Source organism: Astyanax mexicanus, chromosome 19, assembly GCF_023375975.1.
Source record: "Astyanax mexicanus isolate ESR-SI-001 chromosome 19, AstMex3_surface, whole genome shotgun sequence".
Taxonomy (NCBI): Eukaryota; Metazoa; Chordata; class Actinopteri; order Characiformes; family Acestrorhamphidae; genus Astyanax; species Astyanax mexicanus.
The window spans coordinates 19,973,505-19,994,828 of record NC_064426.1 but is presented as its reverse complement, the minus strand read 5'-3'; the positions used below and the strand labels follow the sequence as shown (position 1 = coordinate 19,994,828).

The 21,324-nt window shown below is 36.8% G+C and overlaps 2 protein-coding genes across 4 annotated transcripts; one reads left to right on the top strand and one right to left on the bottom strand.

Moving 5' to 3' along the window:
• Positions 1-290: 290 nt before the first annotated feature.
• Positions 291-7,901, top strand: LOC103045142 (nitric oxide synthase interacting protein). Of its 2 annotated transcripts, none has more exons than XM_007251054.4 (10): positions 291-384; positions 734-819; positions 1,587-1,692; positions 2,765-2,846; positions 2,961-3,096; positions 3,927-4,090; positions 5,666-5,782; positions 6,366-6,436; positions 6,526-6,634; positions 7,526-7,901. In XM_007251054.4, the coding sequence occupies exons 2-10, from the start codon at positions 750-752 to the stop codon at positions 7,595-7,597; spliced, it is 927 nt and encodes a 308-aa protein (XP_007251116.1). In that variant the 5' UTR covers positions 291-384; positions 734-749; the 3' UTR covers positions 7,598-7,901. The 2 variants fall into 2 exon arrangements, with proteins under 2 accessions (XP_007251116.1, XP_007251117.1); XM_007251055.4 differs by lacking the exon at positions 291-384 and adding an exon at positions 415-519.
• rcn3 (reticulocalbin 3, EF-hand calcium binding domain) lies at positions 7,730-16,305 on the bottom strand. 2 transcript variants are annotated; one of them, XM_007251057.4, is made up of 8 exons: positions 16,200-16,305; positions 15,546-15,756; positions 14,324-14,517; positions 13,283-13,455; positions 13,094-13,154; positions 12,650-12,741; positions 12,187-12,294; positions 7,730-8,079 (listed from the first exon to the last, which is right to left on the bottom strand). In XM_007251057.4, the coding sequence occupies exons 2-8, from the start codon at positions 15,749-15,751 to the stop codon at positions 7,972-7,974; spliced, it is 942 nt and encodes a 313-aa protein (XP_007251119.1). In that variant the 5' UTR covers positions 15,752-15,756; positions 16,200-16,305; the 3' UTR covers positions 7,730-7,971. The 2 variants fall into 2 exon arrangements, with proteins under 2 accessions (XP_007251119.1, XP_007251118.1); XM_007251056.4 differs by lacking the exon at positions 7,730-8,079 and adding an exon at positions 9,980-11,966.
• Between the last annotated feature and the right edge of the window lie 5,019 nt (positions 16,306-21,324).

The window sequence follows — 21,324 nt, the reverse complement described above, 5'->3', positions numbered from 1 at the left end:
GAAATTGAGATTTTTCAATATAAAAATATAAACCATTTACAATCTATGATTTGCTCAATTGCTATGAGCTCATTCATTTGGAATCATTCTGGAGTGCCCTCTAGTGACTGACAAACCCAGAACATATTCTCAAGTGGGTATTGTCTTCTGTAAAAGTAAGTTATATCTCTGAGTATATCTGCATTAAATCGATATTTATAAACTATCGCATAATATATTAGCGGTTTTCCACTACATACATTTCAATCTTTTATATATAACACATGTAATTAATATTTTATGATGTGGAGATTTCCTGTCCAATTATGAAGCCTGTCACACTTGTATTTTGAAAAAGCTTTCAAGCCGGTGGGTCACTTCCTATTCCGGCCAGCTTGGCTCGAGGTAAACAAACTGCACGGTTGATATTTTATAAGTACTTTATTTTTATACCTCTGATGTAAAAACAGTCTAAATACTGATAAATTGACGTCTACTATCCCGCTACCTCGAGCTACAGTTGAAGAGCGCACTGTTTCAGTTAGCTGTATTGTCGCTAACCTGGTTGTACAGGAGCAGCTCTGTTAGCAAGCTAAGCTATGTTAGCTAGCTAAACTAGCTGGAGTGTTTGTACTGCTTGGTTTTTTATGTCTTGCTAACGCTAGCTTAACTAGTTAGTTAAACTGTTTTAATAGTGTTGGTTGTGTTGATGGTAGCTAGCTAAGTGTAATCTTATAATTCTGCTTCATTAAAGCCCCTGAAAACCAAACATGACCCGACACGGGAAGAACTGCACTGCGGGAGCTGTGTACACCTACCACGAGAAGAGGAAAGATACAGGTCTGTTTCTGGCTCCTTTAAAATGTGTAAATGTTTTTTTTTCTCTGTTTGCAGCTTTGCACAAATACAGCTGCAGAAACACAGAACGAGTCCAGAAGGTGTAACAGCTCGACCCAATTCACCAATTTATATTAACTATTAAGACTTTTTTTCAAATTTTAAGCTCCCAAATTTTAAAGTCCTAAAAAGAGTCTATGATTCATGATGTGATTTAAACCACAGAATTGTTCACATGTCTGCTTTTTTAACAGTGGACTCCATTATCCTATAATGTAAACAAATCCCAGTTAAGAAAACACTTGCTAATAATGTGAAAAAAGTGAGCTTTAAGAAGACCTTCCTCCCTGTTCCCTACTTTCTACTCCCTACTCCCTGTTTCCTTCTTCCTACTCTCTGTTCCCTACTTTGTACTTCCTACTCTCTACTTCTTACTCCCTGTTCAATACTCCCTGTTCTCTTCTCCCTACTCCCTGTTCCATACTCCCTATTCCCTGTTACTTGTTCTCTACCTCCTACTCTCAGTTCCTTAGTTCCTACTCCTTGTTCCCTACTTCTTTCTCTCTGTTCTCTACTTCCTACTCCCTATTTCCTACTCTCTACTTCATACTCCCTGTTCCATACTCCCTGTTCACTACTTGCTACTCCCTACTACCTATTTCCTACTTCCTGTTCTTTTTTTATAATTTTCACCGCAATTAAAACATGATGTGGGAGCCAGAACTGTCTTCCTGTTTTGTCTTCTGATGGCCTCTGTCTATTCCCTACAGCTGCTTCTGGATATGGAACTCAGAGTGTGCGCCTGGGGAAAGACGCGATTAAAGATTTCGACTGTTGCTGCCTCTCATTACAGCCCTGCAGAGACCCGGTTGTAACGTAGGTGGACTTTCACAAGTTATAAACTTAAACTTAGATACAGCTAAAACAATATATGGGATTTAACTGAGCATGATGTCTGTATTATTCAGTAGTTAATATGTCTGGATCATTAAGAGTGAAATATGTTGTACAGCTATTTTTTAAAATTAATTTACAGCAGTGGAAACAGGGGTTGCATTGACCTCAACACGAAAACTGGCATTTGATGTACTGTCCAATAAACACTAGTGAATCTGCACCTGTAGAATTACGATTAGTAATAATGCCTTAATATGAAAAGTGATCATAATAAAAATAATAAATTGGATTTTTTTTCATCGTTATTTAATTGCACAGCATTTTACTTGCATGCTAACAATTTTATGTATATATGTATATTATGTTGCAACCTCCACATATTTTATATCTCTATCTTCATGTACAGTATCCAAATAAACGTTTGGACACACCTTAAAGCAAGTTAACAGCAAGTTAACTGCACCACAGATAAAAGCCACCTAAATGCTTCACTATTTTGGTTTTTTTAACACTTATGTTTACTACATGATTCCTTATGTTATCCTTCTTAGTCTGGATAACTTCAGCATTCATTTACAATGTAGGAAAAATCTGAATAAGAAGGTGTGTCCAAATTTAGTCAGGTACTCTATATGTCTCGTATATATTTTATTATATATCTATATATTTATGTTTTATCCTTTCTGTCTTTATCTTGATTTTTAAAAGGTTCCATAATTTCAATGAATTATTAGTCTTTATTTAATATCAATAAAAATAAATAATAATTTAATAAATTTAGAATTTATGTTTTAATAATTTAAAACAATTTAGAAACCTTTACTCTAAAATAACCTAAAATTATTAATTAGACAGTGTTTTTTAAATCTTAGCTTTTCCTATGTAGTTTTCTATTATAATACACAATTGAATTCATAATCACTGTCCTGATATTTCTGGGGTTGTTAAACCAAGGTCCTTTTGTAACATACAAATAAACATCAAAAAGACAAAACAAGATAATTCTCTAGGAGATCTAGATCTTTATTCTCATGTGTCTGTTGCTTTACAGTGAAGATGGATTCCTCTATGAAAGAGAGGCAATACTGGAGTACATTCTCCATCAGAAATTGGATATTGCTAAGAAGATGAAGGTTTGTGAAGGCTTTGACTGCAGCTCAACTCTTTACGTTCTGTATATTATACTACAATCCTTACAATATTAGTATTTATCTCTCCCTCTCTTTTATATGCTTCAACTCCCCAAGGCCTACGAGAAGCAGAAACAGGCTCTGAAGAGTGAGGGACAGCTGGAGTCCTGCTCAGAGGAGAGGGAGAAAGTAGAGAAGTTCAAGAAAAGAGAGGGCAGCATTGTCTCCAAACCAATCAATCCTTTTATTTCAGGTACAAGGGGACAAATTCAGTTCATGTTTGTGTAATACACTTATGTACATTTATGACCTCATATTATTTAATTTATTGTCATGCAGAGGAGTCTATATTCAGTGTTAAAAAGAATTTGTTAAATAAAATAACCACATTTGGTTCCCTAAAGATAAAGGTTTAAAGAAGACTTAAGACAATAGTAGGTAAGTAGGAAAATTAGGGTAATTGGTTTGGTGTAGGGCTGCTTTGCTTCAGTAGGACATGGCAAGCACTCCAATTTAGAGAACATTTGTACAAAACTGCTAAAACAGCTGAAAGAAATCTGCCTGGAGTGGGGAAATCTTTTTCCAGTCTATTGTTTTTTGTGGGGTACCTACACAGCTGCACTGGTCCAGATGTACAAGCTATTAGTAGAAGATATGAGAATATACAGTTTCTGATACAGAGAGAGAGCAACAGAAAAAAGGGATTTTTAGGTTTTATTACACCACCATTAAGGCTTAAAACAGCAGCTTGAAAACAAGGCCTTGCTCAACTAATAGACAGGAAGACAGAAGTTATTTTCTATACACCCCTCTAGAGGCTATATTGAGAAATGTCACAGTCAACACATATGGTATAATTGGACGGTATAATTCCACAATATTACATATTCTGTCTGTACAAGAATAAATTATATTACTGAATATACCCCCTATGAATTGAGCTTTGATTTTTTTTTTTTTACATGCAGGGTTTTTGTTTATATGCATGTTGTTTGGATTCTTCTTCAACTAAATCAGTAAATTGTTTAAGCCATTAAGACTCAGCTGATCTGTTTTCTCTTATTGCCACTGTTGTCATTAAAGGTCAGACTAAAGAGGCACCATCCCCTAGTGGCTCTGTTGGCTCCTTGATCAGTTCCTCCAGCTCAGCTTCAGCAGCAGGCGAGTCCAGCTCCTCATGCTCTCTGCCCAGCTTCTGGATTCCCAGCCTGACTCCAGAGGCTAAACCCACCCTCTTAAAGAAACCGGTGAGTTTTACAGTTTTGTCCTCACCTTGTCTTTCTGGGGTTCAGTGGGTCAGTGTTTGCAGATTCTTGTGAAGTGGGTAAGGCACAGCTACATGACATGGATAAAATACTAGGGTTGTGTCTCGGCAAGATGTGATCTGTATCGCAATGTAGGGCTTATTATTTAATATATCCAAATATATTGCAGTACTGTATGCAAGTCAATACATTACAACACGTATACTTTTTATCCAATCAGAACAATGGGCTCCAACAACAGAGTACAACACTGCGAGTTTAAACACAACATAAAATCAAACACTGTCTGTCATTAATCTTTATTTTGGTAGACTAATCAATAAATATAAATACTGTATTTGTAAAAATGAATATAATATTGCAAAAACAAATATTTTGTTATTCATTATATAATATATAATTCAATTCAATTCAATTCAATTTTATTTATATAGCGCTTTTTACAACAAAGGTTGTCACAAAGCCACTTTTTAGGAAAAACAGGTCCACGCCCCTTATGAGCAGCACCACAGAGATGCCAATTTTATGGTGACACAGTGGCAAGGAAAAACTCCCTTTAAGAGGAAGAAACCTTGGAAGGAACCAAGACTCAGTCCGAGGAACCCATCCTACTCGGGTTGACCCGCTCAGTACAAACAAACAACAAACAAATAACAGAACAAAAACAGTACAGAGAATTAATGTGAACTATGGCTAATATAACAGGTACTAATTTATGAATATAAGAATGTGATGGGCACAAACTATAGAGCTATGGCTAATACAGAAACAGATACTGCATAATATGCTGCATCATTCTGGTAAATTCTAATGAGAATACCTGTATTTAAAAAATATTTCAATATTTAAAGCAGGAAAATTATGTATATTGCAGTATCAGCCACTAAAATTCCTTAAGCGCTCCTGCTGATGAAGATGTAACCAAAACATAAAGTGAAACATTGCTTTTTGCGCACCAGCATCAGTTTAGAACAACTGTTCTGTTCAAACAAACATATATCAAATATTGGTCACATAATAAAGAAGGGCCACTTCTGTCTGCTGTGTGAATGTAACTGAAGTGCACAGTAAAACACTTTGTGATTGGCATGTTTTAGTCATCTACATTATTAATATGTCAATGTCTAGTTTGCTGATAAACTGTCCAACCCTAATGTTTGCCTAAAATAGGAAGCAGTTCTGCCAACTGTCATTTTGTCCAGTCACCCTGATCTTTCTCTTCTTATCGGCTCGCTCTGCCCTTTACCCTCTTGTCTTGGTCACTGTGCCCCTCAGTTCCTCTCATAATCTCTGTTATCTCTGTGTACATATGGATGGCATGTGGGAATCGATATAAAATGGGTTTCATAAAACATTATTAAAATGTTTAATACTTTCGAGATCACTTTACCTAACCAGATTTGCTTGTTTTTTGTTCAGAAACATGAGTCATGAAACTTACATCTAAAACCTAATTAGCACTTTATGGGGGAAAAAGGCAAAGAAGCTTCATGCCACTGCTATTGCTAACCCTTTTACTTATCCTGCTCTCTCTCTCTCTCTCTCTCTCTCACTTAGTCAAAGACAGTGACCTGTCCCATGTCAGGCAAATCTGTGAAGATGAACGAGCTGATTACTGTGCGTTTTACTCCACTGGACCCAAGTCTGGACAGAGTGGCCCTCCTCACACGTCAGGTGAGTACACACCAGGCAGTAGGTAGGCCCGTTCTAATCATGAAATCATTCAATAGGATTGTTTAACATGTAAATAGTAGATGTTATTTTTCTTTCTTTACTGTGTGCAGCTATAAAAGTAAAAGCCCCAACTGGGGGAATTGACTGATTGGGCTGTCTTACGGGTAATGCTAATACTATTCCAGTCTCAAATCTTGGTGTTGGAGAACTAAAGGCGTACTGACGATTTTTGGGAAAATGAAAGGATTTAAACTGCGCCTTAAAGTGTAAAAAATACGGTAACAACCTTAATTGTAGAAGAAACAATAATCAGTAGGCATGTGACCATAATACTCTACACTTCAATGCAGCAAATAGCCGTTGCCATTTATTTATTTTTTGCCATTTTATGCCCTATTTTTTCTTATTTCACATTTCATTTGGTTTCATTTTGAAACCTTAACACAAAGTTTTGAGGGTTTTTTTTTCCTTTTTTTTTTGCCCGTTTAGATTTCTAAATCCTCTAACATTTAAAAAATGTATGTTAACAATAATACATTTTATTATGCTTCAGTGTTGTAATAATACCCTTATTGTCTTCCAGGACAGATACGTGTGTGCAGTGACCAAAGACACACTGGGTAACTCGGTGCCCTGTGCAGTGCTCAGACCCTCGTACGTATTGATGAAACAATTTATCATCATTTGTACTGACTTTGATGATGAGTGATTGAAGTTCTTCAGTCTGTCTGTCTTATTTTCAGTGGATCTGTGGTCACTCTGGAGTGTGTGGAGAAGCTAATACGGAAGGACATGATGGACCCAGTGTCAGGAGACAAACTGAAAGAGAAAGACATCATAGTCCTACAAAGGGTGAGTGCGTGTCTGTGCAGAGACACCCCCCCCCCCCCCCCTGGGCTCACCTGCAGTTGGGCATTTTTCCACTGCAGTAAATAAATATCATACAGTTGTACACATGCCTTTCAGGACAGGCTGAGAGGAACAAAAGCAGCATATAAGTATTGGGATTCTCAGACTCCAATTAACTTATAGTCAACAATCAACATATCTTTGAAGCTGCTGTTTTTTAAATTAAAATTGATGCATAGTGTGGCTTTAAATAACTATTCACTGTAGATATAATATAATTATAGAAAAAAATATTATTGTTGTTGCAGCTGTTAATATTCTCTTAATATGTTATTGACATTTTGTTATTGAGTGATGCAGTTTAACTGATTAATTTACTACTATTGGGCAATGACCTCAAATCAATATCACAAATATTTTACCTCAATTAAAGTTAAAAGAACAATTATTTTAATGAGCAATGGACACAGCATTTTTTTTTACAAGTCACTCAAATTGCTGAGTTGTCTCAGTCTTTTAGTTCTGCTCCTTGTTGCTCCATGTCACAGACTGAACAGGGCGGTGTCACCAGACTATGCATGTAGTTGTATGTTTGTAAGGGGACAGTTTTTGAACAACCAGAATGTATAAAGCATGTATTAACAAGATAAAAAAAAAATAATCATTTGAGGAATTAACTACATAGGCAAGATTACATGGATCAGAGGTTCTGAGGGTCAAATTATTTTTAACTAATTTCTGAGCTCTATTTACAATCCTCATTTAGTTCATTGAACACAATAAAAGTGTGTGATGAGATCTGTTGATTTCCAGACTTGTTGTAATCTCCCCACCACCCACTTCTTTCTTTTCTCTCACTGTGTCTTCCTCCCTATGTCTCCGTGTCTCTGTCAGGGTGGGACAGGCTATGCTGCCTCTGGAGTGGATCTTTGTGCTAAGGAGGCCAGACCTGTCATGCAGGCCTGAGAGGACAGCTGTGGAGGATATATACTGGAGTTTTAAAGCTGTATGTAGTATTACCATATATGTTGTTGTATGTTTGAGCACAGGTCAGATTATTGTGATAAGACAATGTAGTTAGTTGTCAATTTGTGTATTCCCCCCCCCCCTTGCATTTCCATTTACATGGTATAAAACACAAACTGAAAAATTTATTCAACTGCACATTCTTGCTTTTTACTTTCTGTTTTGTTGAGATAAGCATAATGCAAAGAGAACTGTCATCATGTCTATTTTTTGTAAAATAAAACCTTTAATTTACAAACGTCAATACAGATATTGTCATTTGACTATATTTTTTTTAAGTTTATTACAAGGTCTATTGTTCTAGGGTCATAGGATCAAAGTTCATCATGATCCTTCAGTAACAGGTTTCCATAGTCTGTGATTGTGCTGATCTTAATTTTGTCCAGTTTGTCCATGATCTCACTTACGGAGAGACGACCATCCTGAGAATGAGAGCAGGTACAGAGCAGAGATAGTTTGGCAAAGGCAGAAGAAGACAGCAGAGAAAGAAAGCAGTACAGGAGGCTTTGTTTACATATTCCAGGTAAAGCAAGAACACAGCAAGATAACAGTCTTCAGCTTACTTCACATTACTGACATAACCAGTACAAACTTTTTCAAATAGCCCACCTCTGCTCTCCCCAAGCATTATGAAATAGTTTTAGGCTATGAAGATTGTTTATATGTACAGTACCCTTTGATTAATTCCCTGGAAATGCATGAATATTATAGAGATAGTTTTAACAAAAGCTGAAATTCATGCATTAATTTGCAATGTTTCGATGTCCTACCAATCAGTTTCTGCTCATCATTCGATTTATCGTCACTTCATTTCAAGATGGTACCAACCGGAGAACTATATTAAGGTACTGTGTTTAAACAGTGTTTTTTAATAAACTACCTGTGTACTTTCAAAAGTTGCTGGAAAATGAAATCTGCATCTCCATAAAAGTTGTCAGCAGAGGGAAGCATGATGTGCTGTAAGATTTTGTGGGAAAACACTGCACTGACTTTAGACTTGATATAACACAGTGGATCAACACCAGCAGATGACATGGCTCTACAAACCATCACTGACCATTAGTAAATTTAGCATTTTATTTGTAAATCAAGGGAGCAGAGTCTGGAGGAAGAGTGGAGAAACACACAGTCCAAGCTGCTTGAGGTCTAGTGTGAAGTTTCCACAATCAGTGATGGTTTGGAGAGTCATGTCATCTGCAGTTGTTGGTCCACTGTGTTCTATCAAGTCCAAAGTCAGTGCAGTGTTTTCCAGAAAATCTTACAGCACGTCATGCTTCCCTCTGCTGACAACTTTTATGGAGATGCAGATTTTATTTTCCAGCAGGACTTGGCACACTGCCTACATTGCCAAAAGTAACAAATGGTAGTTTATAATATTATTCGTTGTGAAATACATCTGTATGAGTTTTAATTTTTTGAACTGAATAACTGGAAAAAAGAAACTTTTTATTGCTATTAAATTTTTTTAGATGTACTAGTATATGCACAGTATGTGCAGGGTTGGAAACCACTGGGCTAGAGGATGGCCCCCGAGATGGGCTGAAGTCTCCAATTGTAATCCTACAAAGTATAATTATATTGTAGATGTTTCTGAACAAAATTGAACTAGGACACTGGCAAGCAATGATGTATAATGGTATAAAAATGTATTTGTAGCCCAATTTCTTCTGGTTCTAAATATTTGTAAGATTTAAATGTTTATCCAATTTAAATTATAATAAGATAAAGACCACATAAGCAAACAGAATGCAGCATATACAAGATCATTCTATTTACCGAAGAATCTTTTGTTAAAAACGTAGTTCACCCATGTTAGTCCTTCACACTGCTGCAGAGGGGTTTAGAAAACTTTTCTTTGCAGAAATGTTTTAATTCAGCTACATTGTAGGGTTATCCAACATATACTGCCCAATTAAGATCTTGCCACAGCACACTCAAGGTAAGTACTTTGACTTGGCTATTTAAATCTGAAATTTGTTTCTTTTGAGCCTTTAGATTGCAATCTCAGACCATCATACTACCACGACCATGTTTAACTGTAATTTTCTTATGGTGGAACTTTTCTTCCAGTGTCTTTCTTACTGTGGTCTTGTGTATAATAACAGTCAATTTTCATCCCACCATTAAGGGTCTACAGAAGTGGCTCATGTGATGTTTAGATCCAATAGGTCCAATTGTTGTCTTCAATTTACATTATATTTAGTTGTCTCTGAAACATTACAATGTAGAAAATGTACAAAAATAGAATACCTACCTTTTCAAAGCACAGCAAGGACGTGTGTTGATTTCACTAATTAAAGTGAACAACAAATCACTCACAAATAAAAAAAATGGTTTTATTTTGAATTCACAGAGAAACGCTGTCTTCACCAGTAAACAGTAACAATATTTTTTTCTCCCAATAACGTATTCCCTTCTTTCCAATCTCTTAGTTCCTTCTGTAAACTTCCCCTTGCTCTTTTCTCCCCCTTCAACGCTTTCCTGTGAGTGGTAGCTACAGGTGATGTCCAGGCAGCTGTGTAACAGTCAGGCATTTGTAACAGTCAGTTCAGGCCCTGTTTTTGCAGCTGTCTGCAAATGGCCATTTCAGTGCTTAAAGCTTGTGCATCAATAAACCAATAAACATATATTAGGCTAGGCCTAAACAGGAGTGTAGTGGAGTGTTAAAACAGACTGACCGACATTTTACCATTTACTTCAAGTGTGAATGACGTGTTTATACTTTGCTTCTCAAACTTGGCACTGGAGCTACGTGGCTAATGATGCTAAGAGGAACTAAAGTCTGAAAGCCAACATCTAGGCATATTTTTAGCCTAGATGAAAAAGAGTCTGCTCTTTTTCATTGAGACGGATGGACAGTGCACTTTTGAACCCACTTCAATACATTAGGTTGCGATGCTCGATATATCGCAAGACAATACTGTTACTGAAGAGGATGAAACACTCACCAGGAAGTACAAATTCATTTGTGTCAGTTTTACAGACTTTGACAAGCAATATTTTTCACCGCATGTTTATATATGTATCTATATTTGATGCCATGTATTGATAATGTGCTGTGATATATCGCAATATCAACATTTTGACCCATCCCTAGTATTAATTATCAGGATTATATCTGGAAAAAAAATCCCACGAAACATTTAAGCAGATTAAAACTAATCTAATCTAATCACCGCTTTAGCTGGTGTCTTAGATGCATCTGAACACATGTTAAAGCTGTGTAAATGTATCTGTCTCTCCAAAACAGTTTGGTCCCCAGATCAATTGTGAAAATCGGTCTAATAAGATGTGGCTGGGTTTTACTTCTGCTTAACATCATTAGCCTTTATAGGAATACTGCATTTCTTACAGAAGCCACGTATAAACATAGATCAACCACACTTCTTTTGGTCTTCAAAACAAAAAAAGTGGTCAATGGTGTGCGTGTGTGATCTTCTCTAAGCATCTTTCTCTTAACGACCCATATGGACGAAATGAAATTACCAGAATAAATACAGTTCGATATCAGTTACACTGAAATATCCTCATAGTGGCAGCTCACCTCAGCAACACTAACTAGTAAGTGTTATTTCCCCTGCCCTTTAACCTGAAATCCCTGAAATAATTCCACCCAATAGGCCTGTGATGATAACTATTTTCAAGGACAATATATTGATTAAAAAAATATTGTGATAAGCAATATTACTGTCATTTATTGCCACTGATAATATAATATAATAATAATTATATAAATGAACAATGAACTTTTAGTCACTAAGTTTGGAGAATGTTTTCTGGCAATTCCTACTGCTCGTCAGAATTGTGCAGTATATTTTTTTAACCATCTGGATCTTCACCTATCATTGTGTGCACTACACACTTTCCTACGTGATCGATTGCACTACTGCTCATGAACTCATTCTCTCTCGACGTCTGACAAAGAGCAGACAAAAAACAAAATTGTCTGACTGGCTAAAATATTGTCAAAGTTAATTGTTTTGTAATTAAACACACAAAAGGGCGATATCAAGGTCAGCAAAGAAAAATTGTCCCATAAATTAAAACCAATTATCATTACAGGCCTATACTCCCCCTAATTAAAGTTTAAAGCAACAATATTTTCTTAATTGCATAGAACTTTAACCCTCCCACTGATCGTTTAGCACGTCGATTCAAATCAGAACTCCCTGCAGTTTCCCTTTCGGTTTATGTGAGAGCATCAAAGCTCGTCATGTTTCCTGGTCAGATCTTCTCCGTAATTGGTGGCCTGGCTCCCGACAAACATGTTCCAGTTTTCCAGAATCTCCTTCTTGGTCATTTTATCGTCCTGATCAAACAATTGCATTGGGGTTTATTGGTGTGTATAAGAACAGAGATGGGGAAAAGGGGGGCCAGAGAGAAAGAAAGAAAGAAAGAAAGAAGATTGATTCAATTGATTAATAATTAATTTGTATAATAAATTATTTGTTTAATTACAATGTACATAAATAAATTATAGCATGCTTGAATTACATTAGGCATGATTGAGGACAATGGCATTTACTTACATTATCTCTATCTGTCTCATGTATGAGATGTTTGGCTTCGATGTCAGCATGATCAACATCTCCTGGCAGTATCCACTGGGCAACTTCGCTGGCATCAAGGAAGCCATCCTAAGAAGATAAGAATGAGAGGATTAAAATGAGAACATTGCTGAGGGAAGAATTTGATTGAGCACTGAGAATGCAGCACATCAGTGAGTTCAGGTACTGATATTGGATTATCAGTTATAGAGATTATTAAGATCACCCCAAAACTGAGCTCAAGAGAAGGCAGATTTATACCCCTCTAACCCACAACATTATATGTCAATAGGTCCATGTTCATCTAGTTCATCCTATTAGTGATACTTCTCAAAAGGGACTAGGCAAGCTGTGAGTGTGTGCTTTTGCACATCTGTAATTAAAATTCCTTTACTACTGATTCTACTTGGCAACAGGACAATAATAAGAAATTTGAGTAACAAACCTTATTTACATCCCTGAACTCAGAGAATTGTTTCTTTTCTGTGTTAACCCATTCTGGCTCATTCTCTCCATCTTCAGAAGTGTACATATCCCCTAGAAAGAAGAAAAAATGATTACACATTAAAAGTAGATTCCATTTCTTGTTTTTCAACAATGTTACAATGTTTACAACTTCACAACTGCGGTGTTCCACTGCACTCACAAGATAACACCTCACAACTTATACTAGTGTGGATATTACCATTTGCGTAAACACTTTATAATCAAGGTACATACTGCTATCCCATGACTTTCAGTGTAAAAGCAATATGACTGGAGACCAATGCTAAAAATACCATTTGGAAAACACGTTTATCATTTGTTGTAAATCATTTTTATTTAGTATCTAGTATAGTTAGTAATATTTATGCTTATACATCGGAATCCAGAAATTCTGCCAGCTTACCTATGTACTCCTCCAGGTTGATCTTTCCATCACCATTCTTGTCAATGTCCTCTACTGTTTCCTAATGAATAAAAAACAAAAAAAGCATAAATTACCATTTCACTTTCAATTGAATTCCTACTCACATATATTGCAACAGGTTAAATGTCTTTATTTGTCTACATCATCGCTTCGTGATCTCCACCTCACCTGAACAACAAGGTCTTTCATGTAGCTGAACTCCTCAGGGTGGAGGAAAGCAGTAAACTCTTCCCGGCTGGCGATTCCGTCCCCATCTTTATCTGCCACTTTAAAGCGCCTCTCATCTCGCATCAGCATGGCCTTGTAGCTTTCTCTGTTTTCTACATCACTGAATTCATCATCTATGACAAAGACAGGCTCACCATCAATAAAGCATCAATAAGTGAGAAAAGGTGAGTTTACATGAAGACCTACATTTCAATACATGTGCCTTTAACACTAATATAAAATAAACAAACACAATTCAGATTGGCTGGTCTGTAGAGAGGCTTTTTCAAAAAGCCCTCCAAAAAGCTTTACAGCATATAAAACACAAAAAAAAACTAAAAACTACTGTGTAATGGGGGCTAAGCGGTGGTAGGCAAATAGAGGTTCTAATGGCACCTTAACTAATTCAATTGTGTTTACATTTACTGTGAATTATTAAAAACAAGAAAAAACAGCTAACTATATAATGTCAAGAATTTACATTTGTTTCTTTTGATTTTCCTTTAGTTCCTGTTCACTTTCCTATACTGGATACTGGTCTTTCCTAAAAGGTCAACATCGCCATCCACCTCTTTCTGTGTGTGGTGGTAATCTAGCTCCACTTCCTCTGCTGCATTAGCTGTTGACTGTCAGAATTGTTCAGTAATTCTGCACAGCAATGAAAAATCCTCAAAAAAAACCTCTCTCCAGACTGTACAGACGCCCCACTAGCTGATATATTACATAATGCTAGAGATTAGAAGGATCACAGGATGACAGTTAACACACAAATATCATACGGGTGGTCAAGGTCGTAAACATTGCATTGTAGCCATGCTATTACATTCTTACTATTATAAACAAACAGCACATAGCAAGGATGCTGAACCCTCTGTTGTAGTTTAGAGGCCTTTGTGTTTATCAGTCTTATTGTTTTAACTGTGGTGAAGTTCTAAACAGGTGTTTTCTTCTTCTAGACAAGAGATCAGGTAACATGCATTTAAGCTTCTTCTCTTTAATTACCCAGGTAGAAGCCGTAAGTGGTGTTCTTGTACTCTGTCCAGGCAATCTTCCCATCCTTATCCTGGTCGTATTCCTTCCAGTGCTTGTCCACGTTTTCCTCAATGTACCTCCTCTGTCTGTGCTTGATCCAGTGGTGGAGCTCCGCATGGCTGACAAACCCATCTTTATCTGTATCGATGCGATCCACTATCTTCCTAAATGGGGTGCAGTTAGCATGAACTTAGACTCAGTTTCATAGTCTAATATTCCATATACACAGTCAATTGAAATAAATTAAAAACTAACTGCCTTTCCTTCTTTACCATATTAAAATGTGAATATTGTATCTTAATTTGAATAGAAATGCTTTTTCCTGTGAGAAAAGGTTAGCACACACTCCACATTTATCACTAGTTCAAATGTCTAAAATCAGTCAGATGAGGCACATCACCTGAAGATAACTTAAACATGGTTAGAGAAAAATTCGAACAGGCACTTGTAATTTACTCAAGTCTGGTTCTCTAGTACTTTTTACGTCTCTTCTTATTTGTGCATTCAAACAAATTCCTTGTACATCTTGTACTTGGTGAATCAATATGACTCTGGTTCTAATGTAAGGCTATGTTCACATTACAAGCCACATTTCTCAAATCCAATTTTTAGCTTACATTGTATTAGATTTGTGATCTTGATGATTCACATTCACAAATGTAAGTGAGCTGTATCTGTGTGTAATGTGAATGAATCTGTCCCTGAAAGGCCTCACATGGGGAAATTGATATGTATATAAACATGGCCTTCTTCACTAACAACTGAAACGTCATATTTGAGAGACGATGCTCAGATCAAGGTGGCTTTTGCTGTTTTTGCAGCTATAGCTGCACCAAGAGATGTGTGGGTATGAGAAAGAAGCATGTAGCTTATGCGTAAAAGCAAAAAGACGCATGAATTCTAACTGACCGTTGACATTCATGCCTCATATCCATGGTTTAGATACGTATCCGATTTAGGACCATATATGAAAGTGACTCAAATCTGATAAAAAAAAAAATTGAATTTGGCACATTCACACAGCCATGAAAAAATCTGATCTGAGCCACATTGAGCAAAAAATCGGATTTGAGTCACTTTAGCCCGGTAATGTGACCATAGCCTAAGTGGTCCATGCAGACCCTCAGAGCCTGAGAGACTGAAATGAGGAGGTCATGGATGCGTTAGTAAGTTCTAGAACACTATTCTTTACCCAAGTTTGGCCTTGCTCTCCTCAGGGGTCAGCTGGTCGAAAGTCTTGGCCTCCTCTTTGCCCAGAAAGGCCTCGTGGTCATACTGAAAACTGTGGGCATCGTCATGGGCGTGGTCACTCAGGTCACGCTGATGATGCACGCGCTTTTCCTGAGGAGGCACAGCAACTGTGACCCCCACAATCAGGGAGAGCAAGAGCAGCTGCATTTTCTCTATAATGAGAGACAGAGATACAGAGGATACATATTATGGGGTTTTGTTCAACATGTATCTAAAAGAGTGCACTGAATGAACATTGACCATTTACGCCTGTAGACCTGGCAGCACTACTGCAGCTAAATCCAGTGATTAGCAGTGAGGGGGGGGGGGGGATTAAGCACTTTGTACAACTTTTAAATGTTACAATAACTTAAAAAAAACTCATATGCATAATTTTAAATTAAGATAATACTGGTTTCAATCATGCAAACAAACAAAATAAGCCTTTTTTCAGCTAAATTAGCTCTTAATATCCATGTATTTACAGTAAACTCCCCTCAGAGCCCAGAAGGAAACATTAAAGCTAAACTAAACAGAAAAGACTAACTTTTTAAACGCTTCTACTTTAATTCACATGTTTTTTTTTTCCAGTTTAAAGAAGAGTAAATGTTCTTACCCAGGTTGCTGAGACTCTGCTGACCCGCACTGCTACACTAGTGATAGTTGTTCGTGTCGAGTTGGCACTCTGCCTCTTTAAACTGCACGCAGCGGGAAGGCGGTTCGAACAACTGTACGTCAATCGCGTAACTGGATTGGCACGAAAACGGACCAATAGTAGTGCAGCAGTGGGCGGTGCGAGTCAAAATCTTTGGTACGATTGGCTGGGAAGCGCCACGTTGACACGGGAGCGCGCACTGGAGAGGCCCAGGCGCGTCCATGCTCCCAAAAATGGGGTGATCTGAGAGAAACCTGTGGAAGAGATTCTCAAAACACACAGACTCTAAACGCACTTTTATTAGGTGAACTAGTGAATAATTAATGAAGGAAAAGCTGTTATGTAAAAAGAAAGAGGCTTTGGGTGATAAGTGTTTGAAACTGACCGTTATTTAGACCGTTATTTACGTTATTTAAAGATGAAGAGCAAAGCACAGGTTTACCAAAAAAATAGTCAAGGAAATATTCAAGAAAATGTTCAGATTTCTTATATTATTTATTATTAAACAAAAACAAGAAAACATTGTAATTATGTATAACTTGAGTTTAAGTTTTGAATTGATGCTTTATATGAATCTATAACTATGAGCTACTATTACTAGTGTTACACTGTAAACCCACAATTAGTTTGTTTTATGTAAAATTTGATATTTGCAAACATTACTTATCTATATATAATAAGGTGAACCCTTTCCAATTTCACCGCATGGGTGCCATTTGCTTGTTGTGACTGTTCCAAATTACAATAATTTTTTCCTTTTTTTAACTCTGAATCTTATAGCACATATATTTAACTATTCAAAACATGCACTGGTCAAACTTGGGCAGCTTTACTTAATAACTTAAAAGGTTTCTAAGCTGAAGATGGTTACATTTATTTCAGTCCTGTTACAAAAACTCATGTGACATTTAAAAAAAGCATGTTTAAAAGCAACTCCACTAATTGTTTACTTTAAAGAAATGGTTGACTGCATGTTCAACTAATTGATATTTATTACAAAAACACTATACTTATATGTACATAGTATTGTTCTAAAGTATGCAAAGCCATTTTTATTGAGATTATTGAGACAAAGCCAAATATTGAGAATGAAGCCTCCTCAGTAATAGTTACGATAAGATCAAATATACAGAAAAACAAATGAGAGAACTTAATTTTGGTCATCCCATGATCTTCAGAAGAACCAACTAATGTAACTTCCTGTTGTACATTGCTCATCTGGAACTGGACAGCCAGTGAACGCTCCACCCATTTTCCATGTCCCACATGAGCATGTTGGCTAAGTTAGTTACAGTTTTCTCAAGAGGAAAAATCTATAAATTTGGAAAACTGCAGGCATTTTTTTAATTTAGACTCTTATTTGGACTGGTTTGGATTTTTTTTACATTACTTAGAGATAAAAAATTAGTACACAAACTGTAAGCAAAATATATAATGCTAATAATGTCATTAAAGGGCTTCACCACTTGGGGGCAAAGTGGGCTATTTTAATGTGGAACTCTCTAGAAACCTCTGATTTTCCCTCCAGAGCTGCTGAAATCTCTTTCCTGTTTTCCTGCAGTTCTCTTCCCTAAATACTTGCACTTCCAAATGTGTAACTAAATGTGAAACTAAGCCCCTTTTTATTTTTCACAGGACCGGTTTGCATGTGCAGCACAACTATACTGATCCACAATATTATCTTACAACCTTATAGGTTTAATTTTAAGAAAAAAACAATTAAATGTATGTATTTCACCAACTTTTGTGTGGATGACAATGTGTATTTTAACTATTCTAGATTATATGTGTTCATGTGACTTTACTTATAAAATTATTTTAGATTTTTGCCTTGCCTAAATAGTCCTTTATAACAACAGAAACACAAAACTTTATGCCTTAATTAAAGCTTATGTTGAATCATTAGCATCATGCTAACTTCATACCTAAATGTTGTGCTAATAGGCTACAGTAACTACCATTGGCTCATAAAAGCAACTGTCCAAATATCTGAAAATTAAAGAATTGATGCCCACAAAGCAGGAATATGTTGTAAGGAGTTTTTTTTTTTGTTGTAAATGGCAGTTTAGGGGAACTCTGGAGGTCAGAACGACATCTGGAAGTCTAGATAAAAATCTCAAAGACCTCAAGGACCAGCATGAAAGTTTAGCTTAGTCAGAAGAGTGGATCCAATGTTTGAGCACTGCTTGCATAAACATCATCTTAATGGAAGATTTGTGAGCATTAAACATTACCTTTGACATCTAGGACATCTAAAGAAAACGGATAAGTTGGATTTCTTTTTCCAAACTCATTCGTGTCTCCATTAGTGTTTGGAGAAAAATAGGAATTGCATTTCAGAAAAAAAAAAGATGCTTCTACATCAGAACAGAGATCCAAAATACAATCTTAAAACAACCATGAACTATCTGAAAAGACACAAACGTAAGCTTTAAGAATAGCCTTCACGTTTTCCAGATGAAAGCACCTTAGACAGTTTGTTGACAGTTTTTTATAGACTTAAAAAAAAAAAGCGTTGCAGCATGAGGCTCAAGGCCTTCAGCAAGAAAAAAATGCCCACAAGGCAGGGGAATGTTAATAAAAAAGTCCCAAATATAGTGATTCTATTATTTATTTTATTTATTTTATTACACAAATGTAGGTAGCACTTTACAAAAAGGGTCACAAATAACAGCACTTAGGAAAGTAATAAACGTTTAAATGTTAAATGGTTTAGTAATGTCTCAACTAATTAGACAAAATCCTAAAATTATAGTAAAGCAGTGCCATGGCCCCAAACAGCATTACATTTTACAACCTTTAATAACTTTTTGTTAAGGAGCTTTAAACTTTAAAAAAAGGACTGCTTTAAACTTGTTGGACTTCTTTAAACTCTTTAGGCATCTTGTTTCATTCACACCCACTGTGTACAATTTTGATTGTGTCTTCGTTTTACATCAAACCCATTTTGAATGACTGTAAGATTTTGACTCGTAGATTTAAACTGTATGTGTTTAAACCTTAAATAAGATGTATATAATGGCAATACAATAATATATTAGAACTCTAGAAACCTGTACAAAGAAGAGTGGTGTAAAAAAGAGTTAAAAAAAACATATTTTATTACTATTTTATTACCATCATCCAATTATCTTTTCACATTAAAGTGCCGCATATTGATAACTATTTGGTTTAATAACTTTATGTGCGGGTTCTTTTGGAGAGCCATTAAACTTTTCACCATTCCTTATCACACCTCCGCTGAATACAATTCTGACTTAATGCCTGCAGACAAACCAAGTCTCCCTGAGTCTCCCGCATTTCGGTAGTGGCTCCCTGATGCCCGCGAGTCACATATAATCTCCCGGAATTCAGAACGAGTGCCCCAAAAGAGTGCACTGCACACAAACGCGCACACAGACGACAGACTTTTTTTCTCTAATCGCGTGTAGGAAGGAGAGAGAGAAAACAGAGAGGGTTCTGATTGGCCTGTTCTCTGCAAAGAGTCTGTGAGACAGCCAATCAGTTTTTAGTGTGGGCGGGCAGTGTTTTTCTCCCCTCCCGTACGGGATTTGTTCAGTGAGTGAGAGAAAGCAGATCATGGCGGAGGCAGGGAAAGCAGAGGCAGGGCCTTCCAAAAAGAAAAAAAATATAAAACTCATTTCACCTCTGAGTACTGTAAATTTAATTTAAAAAAAGTAAAATTAATTAAAATAAAAGTAGAGTTTCGTTATCCTTTGATGTGTGCAAGTTTTTTTTGTTCTTTTTTTTTGGAGGGGGGGGGGGGGGGGGGGGGTAACCTCCCTGAAATTAACTTTTGCCACTTAGAATGTCTGTGCCTGTGTCTATAATTCAAGACATGCTGCTTAGTCAGGTAGGATTCTGAGACAGAAAGACACCTAGTTATGTCTTAAAGTTTCATAATTTTGTTAAAAGCTAATGATAACACAGCTAAATGCTCATATATATTAGTGAGCTATTGATACCTTGGCAATGTCAAAACATTTGGTTCCCTACTCTGCCTTCTAAGTGAGATACTGTAGGCAGCAAGACATCAAGTCAGCATTTCTTGCTTTTCAGACAGAGGCTATATTTACTTGTAGATTTGAGTGTTTCACACCAAATTCACTCTCTAAATTTATTCTGCTTTATTCCCATTTTTTTTACCTGTGTTACATATTCAATCTTTAGCTCTACTTTGACTTTAATATTATATAAACCTTTTATTTCACATGGTTTTTATCCTGTTTGGCTTTGTACCCTCTTTGTTTGACTTCATAGTGTAGTCTGCTGACTTTCTTCTGTCTTCATTTCTCTTTATCCATTATCACATCTTTCCGCACAAAACTTTTACTCTCACACCTGCTCTTCTTCTTCGTCTTCATCTTCTTCTGCTTTCTTCTTCTTCTTTGCTACCATCATCATCTCTACATCTCTTTCTTTCCAGTCCCAACTCTACATCTCTCTCTATCCATTCCTCTCGCTCTCTCTCTCTCTCTCTCTCTCCCCTCTTTCTTCGCCCGAGGCTGTGTGTCTAGTTGCATGGAGCAATTGAAGGTGACAGGGCCAGAGAGGCAGGAGAGAGAGGGAGAGAGCGAGGGATGGAGCGAGGGAGGACGTGCCACTCTGTAGCCCGGGGGCACACAACAGCGAGGAGAGAGGGAGGGAGACGGGAGGAAAGACAAAATAAAGGAGAGGAAGAGTGCGCGGGACCCGAAACGGATGACAGAATGACGGAAACATTGTTTGTGGCCTAACGAATAATTTATAATTAGTGCTTTAAACGTAAAAAACGTGGTTGCAGGCGGTGGAGTGTGCTCTGTTTGGAGTGAGGCCTTTAGAACTGTTGGTTTGTATATATATATATGTGTGTGTGTATGTATTCAGTCTATGTAATAGTAATATGTAGCGTAGTGCACACTTATACACACACACACGCACTCATACACACATACGCACGCCTGTTTTGTTTTTTCTTTCCTTTTTTCGTACATCACTTGATGTTAAGTTGTCCCGGCATTGTTGCTATGGTGACCTCTCTTCCCCCTCCCCTCCAGCGGAGAGAGAGATAGAGAGAGAGAGAAAGAAAGAGAGGGTGACAGGGATG